This window comes from Balearica regulorum, chromosome 18 (assembly GCF_011004875.1).
Source record: "Balearica regulorum gibbericeps isolate bBalReg1 chromosome 18, bBalReg1.pri, whole genome shotgun sequence".
Taxonomy (NCBI): domain Eukaryota; kingdom Metazoa; phylum Chordata; class Aves; order Gruiformes; family Gruidae; genus Balearica; species Balearica regulorum.
Window position 1 is genome coordinate 7,019,005 of NC_046201.1, and position 12,574 is coordinate 7,031,578.

The 12,574-nt window shown below is 40.8% G+C and overlaps 2 protein-coding genes across 3 annotated transcripts in view; one reads left to right on the forward strand and one right to left on the reverse strand.

Annotated features, from left to right (window-relative positions):
- Window positions 1-793: 793 nt before the first annotated feature.
- Window positions 794-8,691, forward strand: LOC104637269 (ankyrin repeat domain-containing protein 40). Of its 2 annotated transcripts, none has more exons than XM_075770537.1 (5): window positions 794-953; window positions 4,343-4,491; window positions 5,858-6,331; window positions 7,227-7,408; window positions 8,464-8,691. In XM_075770537.1, the coding sequence occupies exons 1-5, from the start codon at window positions 901-903 to the stop codon at window positions 8,602-8,604; spliced, it is 999 nt and encodes a 332-aa protein (XP_075626652.1). In that variant the 5' UTR covers window positions 794-900; the 3' UTR covers window positions 8,605-8,691. The 2 variants fall into 2 exon arrangements, with proteins under 2 accessions (XP_075626652.1, XP_075626653.1); XM_075770538.1 differs by lacking the exon at window positions 794-953 and adding an exon at window positions 1,010-1,328.
- Window positions 8,692-11,704: 3,013 nt separating this feature from the next.
- ABCC3 (ATP binding cassette subfamily C member 3) overlaps window positions 11,705-12,574 on the reverse strand; it is a 49,793-nt gene continuing 48,923 nt past the window's right edge. The window contains exon 31 of the mRNA XM_075770531.1: window positions 11,705-12,135. Coding sequence (XP_075626646.1) covers window positions 12,027-12,135 — 109 coding nt within the window. The 3' untranslated portion in view covers window positions 11,705-12,026. The remainder of the gene's footprint in view (window positions 12,136-12,574) is intronic.

Genomic DNA, 12,574 nt, shown 5'->3' on the forward strand with positions numbered 1-12,574 from the left:
CTGAACTTCACATACCAATTTTCAAATATTGCCCAATTTCTCAAAATAATTTTGATGATCCTAAGTGCATAAAATTAACTAAATTTAAAATTACATTTTTCCAAAGAGCTTGAAGTCTGTGTTAGTGCCGATCCTGTAAAACCCACAGGACTCGCCGCAGCCTTGCTCAGAGTCACCGAAGGCTTGGTGCAATCGCCAGCGGTACCTGTGCATTTTCTTTTCGGAACTCCGTCCGTGACACCGCCCTCACACAGTGCTGGAAGGCACCACAAAGTTCTTTCAAGCTTTGCAATTTTGTAATGATTTAACAACCTGCTGGAACTGTTGGAAGGGTGTAACTGAAATCAGTGCAATGCAAGTTGTATGAGTTTTCGGTCTGAATATCCTGCAGTCTGGGGTTCGGGGGTGGGATGGGAGGTGGGCATTTGCTTTAGAAAACGGGGCAGAACTGGGCTGTTTCAGCTTTTTTTATGTTGCTCACACTGCATCAAGAAAGCGAACAGGTACGCTGGAGCCTGACCGCTGCAGATTTCCCTGGCATGGTCACACAGAGCAGGCTAGGATAGAAATGGCTAGCTGGCTGGCTGGAGTTTGAAATTATTATTTTGTGTTTCTATAGTAATGAAATTTTTGCCAGCTTGCTCTCTCTCCCATAACTTGGTTTAGGACAAATCCACAACGACCAAACCCAGCTTTTCAAAGCAAATAATGCAAATTACAGGAATTAGCTGTAATCTTCCCAGTTGATTTGCAGGTAGATGTTGATTATTTATTTATTTTTTGGGGGGGATGAATTGATTTTGCTGAGAATGCGCAAAGATGACGAGAATTTCCTAGACAGAACAACCGCGTGATTCTGGAGCCCGTAAGAACACCCAGCAGGGCAGGAGACACTGCGTGATGCAGTTATCTGTGCACCGAGCGGTAACACCGCCGTGGCTCCGGGACTGCCGGTAAGTCCCCGGGGCCGTGACCCGCCGGCGCGGCTGCGAGCCGGAACCCGATGCCTGGGCCGAGGTTGTTACCGGTAATAGAGTCCCCCAGCGCAGCGCGGCCCGGGCCCCTGCGGGGGTAACACCGGGCGCCGCTCTGCCGCCGGGACGCGCTGTGCCCGCCGTGGGTCCGCCGAGGCTGGTCGGTGCGTGGGAGATGAGAGCTCGCCCCGGCCTGGAGGCGGTCGGGGGCTGCGGCGAGATGGCGGCTCCGGCCGCCGAGCGGGAGCGGCAGGAGCGGCTGCGGGAGGCGGCGGCGCTGGGGGACGCGGAGGAGGTTCAGAGGCTGGTGGAGTTGGGGGTCAGCCTCAACTCCCAGAACGAAGTCAACGGCTGGTAAGGCTCCCTCCCGGGCCAGCCGGCCCCGCCGCCCTCACGGGGATTTCTCCTCCGGTTTTCCAGCGCTAGCGCTGCCGTGGGTTCGCTCTTCCACGTGAAATACAAAATCGGTTTGAATTTAGAATGAGATGGAAAGGTCGAATCGCTGCAAATGCTCCTCTGTGCAGATAGCTGAAACCGGTGGAGCTGATAACATAACCACTGTTTGAAACACGCGTCCCCATCCCAGCTCCCGTGGTGGTTGTGCAGGTTCGCCAGGTCACTGTTGTTACTGTATATTGCTTTTTTCTTTCCTTTCCTTTCTTTTTCTTTTCTTTTTTTTTTTCGGAAGGGCATGCTGACAGCCTGAGACAGCACGGACAGTCAGAGCGCAAACCTCAGCTTGCCAACACGTCTAACCAGAAATATATTTTATTCACTCCTAAATCAGGTTTGAAAATGACTTTCCCTTTCAATCAGGGAGCTTGCAGGCTGTTTCAGTGATATATAAATACTTTGGTTTTGACATCTCATTCAAATACCACCTGATGACACAAAACCCGAAACTTTTCTGTAATAGACGTTTGGACAAATGGGACTCTGTCCACGAACACACACGCACACAACGTTATTTGAAGCAGGATTTATAGGGAATGCTCAGGCATTTTTACAGACTCTTTTCCATAAGTTCAATTCAGTTTGTGTTTACTGTGCTGTATTGTGCTTGAAGTTGTCATCAAAAATAGGAAGAATAAAATTATGAAAAGAGCTAGACTTTCAAAGATGAAAGCTCAATCAGCAATTTTGAGAAGTGTGGGACACATGCAACTTGAGGTTCAAGGTGTGCTGATTAAAATTAGAACTTGTAAAAATTTAAGGGAATTGATGCATAACATATTGAATCATTTTAGTGTCTAAGGTAAACAGCTGCTTGTCATCAAAATGAGTTTGTATCTAGAACTAGAATCGATGAAAGAAATCTGTCATAAAGTGTAAGTATTTTTAAAAATAATGATCTGGTCATATTTATCTATGGTGATAACGTGCTTCACCATTATTTAAATTTGCTTGTAGAATTTACATTTCTCCAATGAGCTTGTTGGTATGTCTGATGCTAAGAGGTGCTGAGTACTTACGTTTTGATGCTGGTACCTTACTGCGTGAGACCACGATGGATCCCAAAATGAGAGCAATGCTATTGAGGCTTACTTACCTTCTGTACAAACTAAACCTGCAGATTTTGCACTCGAAGCAAACACAGCCGCACTGTCTGCACTTTTTCCCCCACCACTTTGGTCCAAACTAGTTTATGACTCTGCAGTGTGCTACTTCTGAATTCATGCAGACTATTCACGCTCATTTCACAAGGAGATATTTGCAAAAAGTCCAGAAAACACTGCACAGAAAAACTGGTCAGAGTTTCATGGAGCTTGTTTCAGATTCTGTGGGATCTTTGGTGTTAAAAATTCAGGAATACTCTCTTTTGCCAAAATTCTTTTATCCCATTTAAAAATAGCATTTTCTAGCTGGAACGCACAGCCCAACTCTGGAGAGAGAATACGGGATTTTACACTGTTGTTAGCGATTTCACCTCTGAAACGCAGATTTTGTAGCACCCTTCCTAGGGTGTCTATGAAGAAAAATATTATATATACATACACTTACATTCATGTCTCTTCACTTAGATCTAATTCTACATAACCTCTTGGTGCAGTGACTAGTCCCACTACCTTTAATTCAGAGATACCTTCTGCCATCAAAATACATTAATTTTAGTCAGAAGAAATTGTAGAATTGAGCCTTTTGTTTCTAGTAAGACAGTTTTAATTAAGTCAGAATATATAACAATGAACAAGGTTTTGCGAGTTACCTTGTCTTCTCTCAGTTTTATCTGATTTATATCCCTCCAAAGATTAGACTATTTCTTTTCTCCCTTGCATTCTTTCACACAAGAAAATTTAAAAGAACAGAATTTTGTATATAAAGTTGCGAGTTATTGGTCAAGATTCAACTTTGCAGTCCAATGACTGTGTCTCTGAGAAAAAACAAAGTGGAAAAAGCTTTTTGGAGCTGGACTTTGAACTGAAACATTTTTTTCCCCTTATAAGTTTGTTATTTATCTCTGCTTTATTTATTTAATTCTTAAAAACCAAGTAAACTCAGAGAAGGGTTGTGTTCATTTTTCCAAAGAGTTTCCTTCAATGAGTTTCCTTCAAGCTAGAGAATTAAAACAAAAGAGAAAAGCTGGAGAAAGGTCAAACATCACTAGAACCTGGGATGGGGAAGGATGGTAAGACTGTACAGCAAGTTAAAAATGTGTGAGTTTACTAACTCTGTAATACTAAGCACAAAATAAGCTAAGTATCTTTTAAGATGTTTCTTTATTAGTCTCTCTAGGTCAACAACTGAAGTAATAATTACAAAAGATTGAAGAGAGGTTAGTTCTGTGCATCAGTTACAGATTGCAGAATACTAGTTGTCTGCAGATCAAAGCTTGGGAATTGCTGGTGCAGCGAATAGCAGCTGGGCAAAGAACTGTGCTTACAGACTATGCTTACCATATTTTAAACATCATTTACTTCCCAAAAAAGTGCAAGTCATTGTGCTGACAGCATTAATTAAAGAGTAAAAAGAGCATCCTAGAAAAGTATCCCTATTAGCTCACACACAAGTATTTTAAATACAACTTACTCTTTCAAAGATTAAAACAGCATACGCAAGCCTTCTTTTTATATTTATTTTTTCCAGAAGAGTTAGTAGCCTAATAAATGTCAAATGGAAAAGACCTTGAACTTTGAAAGTATTACTATGGTAACTTGGTATCAAGAGCATTAGAGCAAGGGAAAACTACATCAGCAGGTGTCACTGCAGGCTCCAAAACCAGTGTAAATTGTCAAGGAAGATTGCAATTAAAACCTTTTTTATGTTAGACATGCATTAGGTCTTGTTCTTCTCATAGGCAGCAAGAATGAGTGGAAATTAATCTGCCCTAATTCAGTATTTCAAACAGTGTTAACGTTTTCCATGTGCAGGACTTGTTTACACTGGGCATGTAAACGGAACCATGCTCCCGTGGTGGCTTACCTGCTGCACGCCGGTGCTGACAAGGAGATCCTCACGAAGAAAGGAGAGAGGCCAGCCCAATTAACGTCAAAGAGAGAGATAAGGAAGATGTTGGGAGGTAAACCTATTGGCTATGCGATACGATCGTCAAAGACTGTAGCAAAAGGCTGTTTAACGCATGTATGTTCCCATCTTTATTTTTCATGTGAAGATAGGGGGTAAGAAGGGGTAAGATAGGACAAGGGGTAATGGGTTTAAGCTGAAGGAGGGTCGATTCAGATTAGATGTTAGAAAGAAATTCTTTACTCTTAGAGTGGTGAGGCACTGGAACAGGTTTCCCAGAGAGGTTGTAGATGCCCCATCCCTGGAAGTGTTGAAGACCAGGTTGGATGGGGCTTTGGGCAATGTGGTCTAGTGGAGGGTGTCCCTGCCCACAGCAGGGGGGTTGGAACTAGATGATCTTTAAGGTCCCTTCCAACCCAAACCGTTCTGTGATTCTATGATTCTATACCATGTTTAGATTTTAGTAATAACTGTGACTTGATTTCTGGAGTGTTTACTTGATAAGAAATCAAAGTTTAAGACGAGAGGTTTACCAACAAATTCCATATCCAGCTAGCCAAACTTTTTTCTAAACACTGAAAAATTAGAAAACCCGTATTTTGAGAAATGCTGTGATTGAACCAGTGACAGATCGATGCAGCTTCCTGTTTTCAAAAGGACAACAGGAGAAAACCTCTCAAATTTGTACAAAGCTCTTACACGAGCAACACTTCATTTTCCCGATGTTCAGTGGAGCTTAAACAGTGTTGAATAAATCGAAAGTTAGGAGCCCAGAGAAACAGCTTATTAAAGGACAGTGGTAGAGCATTTTTATCATGGTTTGTAACTGTTGGAGCGGAGTAGGCTTTGCTGCTAGAGGTGATAAGTAATTTGAAATGTGGTCGATTAACAACCTCTTTCCTCCCCTTTGTATTCCCTTGTCTGGTTTTGTTTTCATTATTGTCTCCCAGCTGTTGAATTGGTAATGTTTCAGTTCTCCCAGTACTGCATGTTCTTTTCCCTTTATCCTCTGCCTTAATATCAAACAACAGATTACCCTTTGTTTTTCATTGCCTTATACATTATGAAGACGATAGCATTATACCACCAGAGACCCTGTTACACCATGCTGGCTATGGATTAAAACAAATCTAAACAAAAGTATTGCAGTATGTAGAAGGAAATTGCACCCCCAGAACTACTGGAATCAGACTCTGCTTTTGTGTTTACTGTATTGCAACGCTTGAGCACGGTTCTGTTTACTGCAGAAAAAAGGCATAGTGCTGCTTGATTCATCTTTTATCCTGTGATGCTTTTAACACTCCACTCCCTCCCCCTAAGAAAAAAAAACAGAAAAAAAAGAAGCCCCAGAGTGCAATAGCAGTATTTCTCTTTTTTCCCTCAGATCACTCTCAGAGAATGCTGTTTTGTTTGTTTTACAGTGGAAGATGATGAACTCCCAGACTTAACGAAAGATTCAGATCTGCCAATCATCCCTCATTACTTGGCTAACCCACCTTTCCCTTACATTTATAACACCATGAGCAACAGTATTCCAGATCCCTCTGTGAATGGGAGTCTCTCGCACGTAGAATCCCAAGATACCAACTCTTCTTCCATACCCGATGTGGAGACTTACAGACGGGCACCGTTACAGCACGGGAACGCTGCTCCCGAGGCAGCTGATAATGGAGGCAGGGGGTCGCTGCCCAGAGGCTGTACTGCACCACCACACTCAAAACCCATCCTTCAGAGGGGTCCCATGTACCAGGGGTCTGTGTCCTGGAGCAGAACTCCCCCTTCGCCAGTCAGATCAAATCAGTCCATACTGCAGCAAGAGAACGGCTCCTGCGTAGGGCCTGTGCCAGCATTTCAGCCAGTTTTCTTCACAGGAGCTTTCCCGCTTAATATGCAAGGTAACTGTAAAAGTCTTTTCTTGCTTTGTCTTAGAACGTCTGTCATCTTGGACAGTGAAAATGGACTAATCGGGGTTACCTCTATTCACAGCAGTTCTAGAGATTTTCATGTTCCCATGCTTAGGCATTCAGGAAACATTTGAAGGGAATTAGAGGCAGATAGCCTGTTTCTGCTGGAACTGTTATTAAAATATTGGTGAAAACATGTGCTGTTTGTCTCAATAAAAGCATACAGACACCAGGGTAATCCAATTCATTTGAAGTTTGGAGTAAGCTACTTGAGAAGACTGCGAGTATGCAGCCAGTGAGCTCAGGAGAGAACCTCATGTGGCTCAATCTGCAAAAGGACCCAAGATTTGAGGTGAACTATTACATGAGCTGCCATTTCTGTAGGGAAATTTTGACTGCCCAAAGAGGGAAATCTGGAATTTCCGTTCAGAATTTTGTTCTTGAAATAAAACCTGTTGTGATGCCATAAATTAGGAAGGAGGAGTTAAAAGAATCCATTCAAATCATAGTGCCTGATGACCAAACGAATCAAAACCGAGTAAAAGCAATCTTGGATTGCGCAGGAAATTGATAACCAGTATAATCTTCTGCTTTGAAAAGTTAGCTTAAATCCAGCAAGATGAGTATTCATGCAAAGGTTCATACATGGATATACAGTGACTGTATTGGATTTGTGATAGTTTTTTCATGTAGGTTGATGAAAGTCAATCTCATGAAAATCGTGGTCATACAAGTCCAGTTGTTTGCTCTCTGAGGATTCTTGTATTGTTACAAATGATACAAACAAGGTTAAGAGAACATTGAAATATTTGGAAGTTAGTGTAGTGTTATCTTTTCCAATTCATCTGTACATCTGCCTATTAATGTACCTTTTTATTTCTAACAGAACTGGTGCTTAAAGTTAGAATACAAAACCCAAATCTTAGAGAAAATGACTTCATTGAAATTGAACTGGACAGACAAGAACTGACCTATAAGGAACTGGTCCGAGTGAGTTGCCGTGAGCTGGGTGTTAACCCTGAGCATGTACAGAAGATCAGAAAATTGCCAAATACAGTGTTAAGAAAGGTAAGAACTCTAAGTTTTGAAGTGTAGTAACTTATAAAAAAGATTAAGTTACCATTGAAAAGGAATAATTTGTTGGTCATCTGCATAGGCCCATGTTGCAAGAAAACCTCAAACAAAACAAAAACCTCCCTTCAACTTCCAGCACTCAGGTTTTGGGTATTTTGGGTTTTTTTTTTGTTTTTAGCAAAAAACTTCTCAAGTTTCATAATCATTTCCTTTCATAACCATTTGGTGTTGAGCACAATTAATACCTGATTTCTCTACTACACTCTTAAATTCAGTGTGCTGCCACACCACTGTGACCTGTCATCAGGTTTTAAAAGGCCTGCGGTACTCAACCACGTTTTGCTAGTTCAGCAAGGACTGTACGCAGCCCCTTCACAAACCGCAGGGCGTTTCAGGCTTATTCTGAGTGCAGGTCTCTGAATGTAACTGTGTTTTCACTCCAGTGACATTTACCTGTGCAGCAGAGACCTGCTGACCTGTCTTACTGATTCACCGTTGACCTTTCTTTCACTCTCAAATCTCCCTACAGCGTTGTTGGCATCAGTTGCGGAGCTAATCTGATTAGCGCTAGATTAATAGCCATCACTGTACCACATCTTCACTGACTGCAAGATGACTTATTCTTTGTTAGTCAAGAAACATAAAAAAAAAAAAAAAACCCAAACAAAAAACCAACCACCCAAAGACACAACAAAGACAAAACAAAGAGGAGAGGCAAGAATAACTCAGGAGCTTCTAAGGGTTACCAAGGGGGAGAAAAAAGAGGAGTTGGGAGTGGCAAGCAGTAAATCTTTACAAGAGTAAGTCCACTAATCACTTGCACTCACCCTCAGTATTGCATTCCTTCTAAAAATAGACTTAAGCAAGTAGCTGAATAGGATCCCAGAATAAATGTAAGATGCAACAGGATGTCTGCTTTCCGGTTTACTGTAAAGAATTGTCATATTTATGAATAAATACACACCTTGTGTTAGTACAAGCCTATTACTTACCTGTGCAAAATTGAACAGATGGTGTATCACCTAACAACTGACTGTATTTATTTAAAGGACAAAGATGTTGCAAGGCTACAGGATTTCCAAGAACTGGAGCTTGTTCTAACAGTAAGCGACAAAAACTTACTTTTCAGAGTCCCAGCGCTTTCTGAACGGAGTGGTTATAACAAGAAGGCATCAGAACTGACATATTAATCATTTAGAAGAATAAACCAAAAGATTTGTATCTCTTATTTTAAAATTATGTTTAAAATACAGTATCTATAAGGGCTAATGATGTGGGGGGGAAAAAAAAAAAAATCTATTTTGTTAACCTGGACATAAACTAAAGATGTTATGCACAGTTATAGCCTCTAGTTAATCTAAGAATAATGAGTCTGATATGAAAGTAGCTTAATGCAAAGGAAGTATGGGTAGAACTATCTGTTAATGCAACACTTTTCCGTACAAAAATCTTGAAATACTGTAGAGGTAGCAGCTCTCAGGGAAAGGCTTACCTTAAACTGTTTGAAGAATTTGTTTGCTATAAAATAGTAGAGGTACTTGAGCTAAAGAACCTGCCGTGAAACCCATTTAATAATCTGTACTGAGTCCGTTACCATTAACGTTCACTTTTTAGATCATATATTTTAAGTCATATCTTATTTAGAAGGAAAAAAAAAACAGAAGGGTTTAAATCTGTGGAAGAAGCACAAAACTATGTCTAGTTTAAATACTATCAAATGACTTATTACCTGTGATTTCTTAATCCCTGTTTACACTTTTCCCTATTTCTCAGGTTGAAAACAAAGTGATAGTAATTCTCGAAATCGTAAATATGCTCTCAACCAAAATCCCTTTATTGCTGTCAATATACCATATTGACATGTGCAATTTAAAATACTATTTTTGTTTCCATATTGAAAACACATTTCTCCAATGCTGCTTTAATTTCCCCTTTAAAAGCACAAAAATGTTAATTTTTTTTTTCTTTTAACATTCCTGAGAAAGAGTGCATCTTGACACTTCAAAGTTGCCTGTGTAAAAAAGAAACTAGTGAAATGCCCAGGGTTTTCTGGGCTGATATTCAATCCTGATGTTCCTATGCAATGTATTTTCTTGGGTTTTTTTCTCCAGCGACTTGTGTTTACCTGTGTTGCTTACTGAAAAAAAAAAAAAAAAAATCACTTTTATTGTTCCTCTTAATAAAATTCAGAATTAGACTACTTTGCTATGAAATTCTGGAATAAATAAAAGTATTTAAGAGCTGAATTTTATCTTTTTTTTTTTTTAAGATTTTAGTATTTTCTCAGTCATCTGCATTTGAGGAAGAGTTCTAATCTGGTAGCCTAGCTGTAAAAGTATGTAGCATGAGTTAGATGAACAAATTGAAGTATGGGCTAAAACAAGCAAACAGAACGCACCAAACCAGACTGAATTTCCCACTTTCTTTGTCTGCCCTCCCCTCCCACTTTATTTGGAAACTACAGCAACCAAAGGATTTTATTGTCTTGCTGTCTAAAAATTTACAGCCTGAATTAGCTGTATGTTGTATGTGGAGCCATAAACTGGATTTATGGAAGTACCAAGCTGTGAGCAGGGAGCCACCCAAATGAGCTGGAGGAAACGCTGAGGCAAGAACTGCCATGTAAGATCTTAACCGCTCCAGGTACCTCCCTCTGATGGCGTGGGGTGTCCACCACAGCCCTCTCCCCTTTCTCAGGGGCTGTGGCAGGTAAAGGTGTCCGTTCTTGCCTGGCAGTCAGAGCAGGCGCTTGCGTTACCACTAATTCAACAGGAACCGGGGCCCAAACGCACCCGGGCTCTCTTTCTCATCCTGTGAGTAGTACTTGGTGCAAGGGAAGCAGCTCCAGCAGGAGTGACTGGGCACACGAGGGAGCCCTCTCCCAGTCCGCCTCTTAGTCAGATGTCCACGTTCACCTTGGAAGCAGAGATCCACGCAAACACCCAACTTTCCCGTGTGCCACTTAGCTAGACTAAAACTCAGTCTCCTAAGGCTGACAGTAGAACATTTTGTCACAACAAAATAGCCTCTTCTGAAAAGCGTTGGAGGTCAAACATGGTCAGAGTCTCCGTTTTTTTTATACCAGATCGCTGGTGGTGTATTTACTTCTGTATAATGGAATAATAAAGCTGTTGTTCCTGGTATTGCACTTTGTCTATCACGTTCTCCCGGCACAGAACTGACAGGGTTTAGGCATCAGCTGTCTAAACGCTAGCTAAATCCATGAAGGCACCAGGCTCACCCAGTCCGACCTGGAGAAAAGCTCAGCAGTTGGGTCGATGACTTTGTTGTTACACTAATGATCTTGCAGAGATGCTGATCATTGTCTATGCATTCAGAGGATTATTTTTTATACCTTAAGCAGTTTATACATAGAAGATATATTAACACTGCTAACAATCTGATCCGTGCATAATCATTACATTACTGTGTATGATAAATAATTCATTACTTTGTGCTCTGCTGTAGGAAATGTTAATATCAAATGAATGCTTGGCTGCAGATTCTTGTTTCTATTTAAGAAGTATTATTTGTAACAATTAATAAATGATTATTTTTTATCTTCTCAAAGTTTTTCTGAACTTTACTGAGGGAAAAACAGGAACTTTTCCTTGCTGGGTAGGTTTCTGGAGCGCTTGGTGGAGGAAGCGAACAACTAAAGCAAAAAGACGTTCTATCAGATTCTAGCAGCAAATACTGTTTAAACACAGTACTGCCCATATCTGAGGAGGCCTGGTTATCAGTAATAAGGTAGATATTTATTTCTACAAAACAAATCACATATTATTTCAGGTGATTAAGTGTTGAATGAGATAAATTACATACACATCTGCTCAGCATGCATGTTCACCTTAAGCAGAGAGTTACTCATACTGACTTCACACATAGGAGAGATACAGCAAAATGGTAACACTTCTGTGCCAGCCCTGTCCCTGCAGGGTTACGTGGCGTCTACTAAACTGGTAGAAATTGTGTAGTTAATGATTTATATTAAGCCATCTGTGGGCTTAGTTTTAAATACACGCTTCTCATAATTCTTACGCTGAAGAGGAATTTTACAATGCTGGAGCTGCCCAGGGCAGGGATCCCAAAGGTCCTGGGATAGCTCACAGCCCTGGAGCCGCAGCATTCGCCTCCCTCGTCCTGGGGAAATACCGAAAGGAATAGGTTGGAACCACGCAGAGATGACACACGATTGCACCCTTTTGCAGCCGAGTCACTGCTTAACGCCCTGTCTTTCCACTTCAAGACCAATGAAACCCTATACAGAAAATACACAAAACAGGTGGATTTTGTACCATTAATATAATTTTCTAATTATAAACCCGAATACAGTACATGTTGCCCTGCGTACATACATTTTCTTGGCAGAATGTTTGGTATTCTTTGGGAAAAAAAGCATGTAATAAAATACTTTATAGAAAATATTTAAAAATATAAAATTCACTTTCTGGTCCTTACAATTGTAAAATACTTTGTTCACATATCACAAGTTTAGTCTACTACAAAAACCGTTTTGTAAGTTACAGTACATTCACAAGTCACTTTTGTGGCAAGTCAGTAATATTAAAAAAAAACCAAACCCAAACCAAACCCCCAAGGGGGTGTCTTTTCATGCTAGTCCAGCATCTTTGGCCATACTGTAGAAAATACCCTTTGATGCTATAAGGCTTGTGGGTGTATCGAATTCAGCGATGGTTCCATTGTCTAGAACAAGAACCCTGTGCAAAACAAGATGGGGGTGGGGGGGAAGATATGTCAGAGAATTCCTCACAAGAAATGTGATACCCCTTTTTATCACAAAGCAAACTGTTCTAATCTTTTGCCTTGCCTTTGTTTTGCTCAATTATTTTCACATCTTGAAACACAACAGATGATAAACATTCTCCTTGAGCTACTGTTTGATTTAAAAAGGCACAGGACAGTCACTATCTTGCAGGGGGCATAAGTGGGGAAGTGTCATACTGTTGGTTCTGGAATTGAAAATACACTACCAGAAAGCCAAGGAGATAAAAGCTTATGAAGTATCGTAACATATTTTTGAGTAATTAATGTGCCATGATGTTAGTGACAGAGCTAGAGCAGCTGCTAGTTAAAAAAGGATCCCTAAGCTTGCTGACAGTGCCATTAATGCACTTCGTAGCATCTCTTGCGCAGCTC

What these genes read in the sequence shown, in the direction of transcription:
- LOC104637269 (XM_075770538.1), top strand. Translation starts at nt 1,150, where the DNA reads ATGAGAGCTCGCCCCGGCCTGGAGGCGGTCGGGGGCTGCGGCGAGATG. An exon ending in TTTCCCGCTTAATATGCAAG is followed by an intron (nt 6,332 to 7,226) that starts GTAACTGTAAAA and finishes TATTTCTAACAG; the next exon opens with AACTGGTGCTTAAAGTTAGA. An exon ending in CAAATACAGTGTTAAGAAAG is followed by an intron (nt 7,409 to 8,463) that starts GTAAGAACTCTA and finishes ATTTATTTAAAG; the next exon opens with GACAAAGATGTTGCAAGGCT.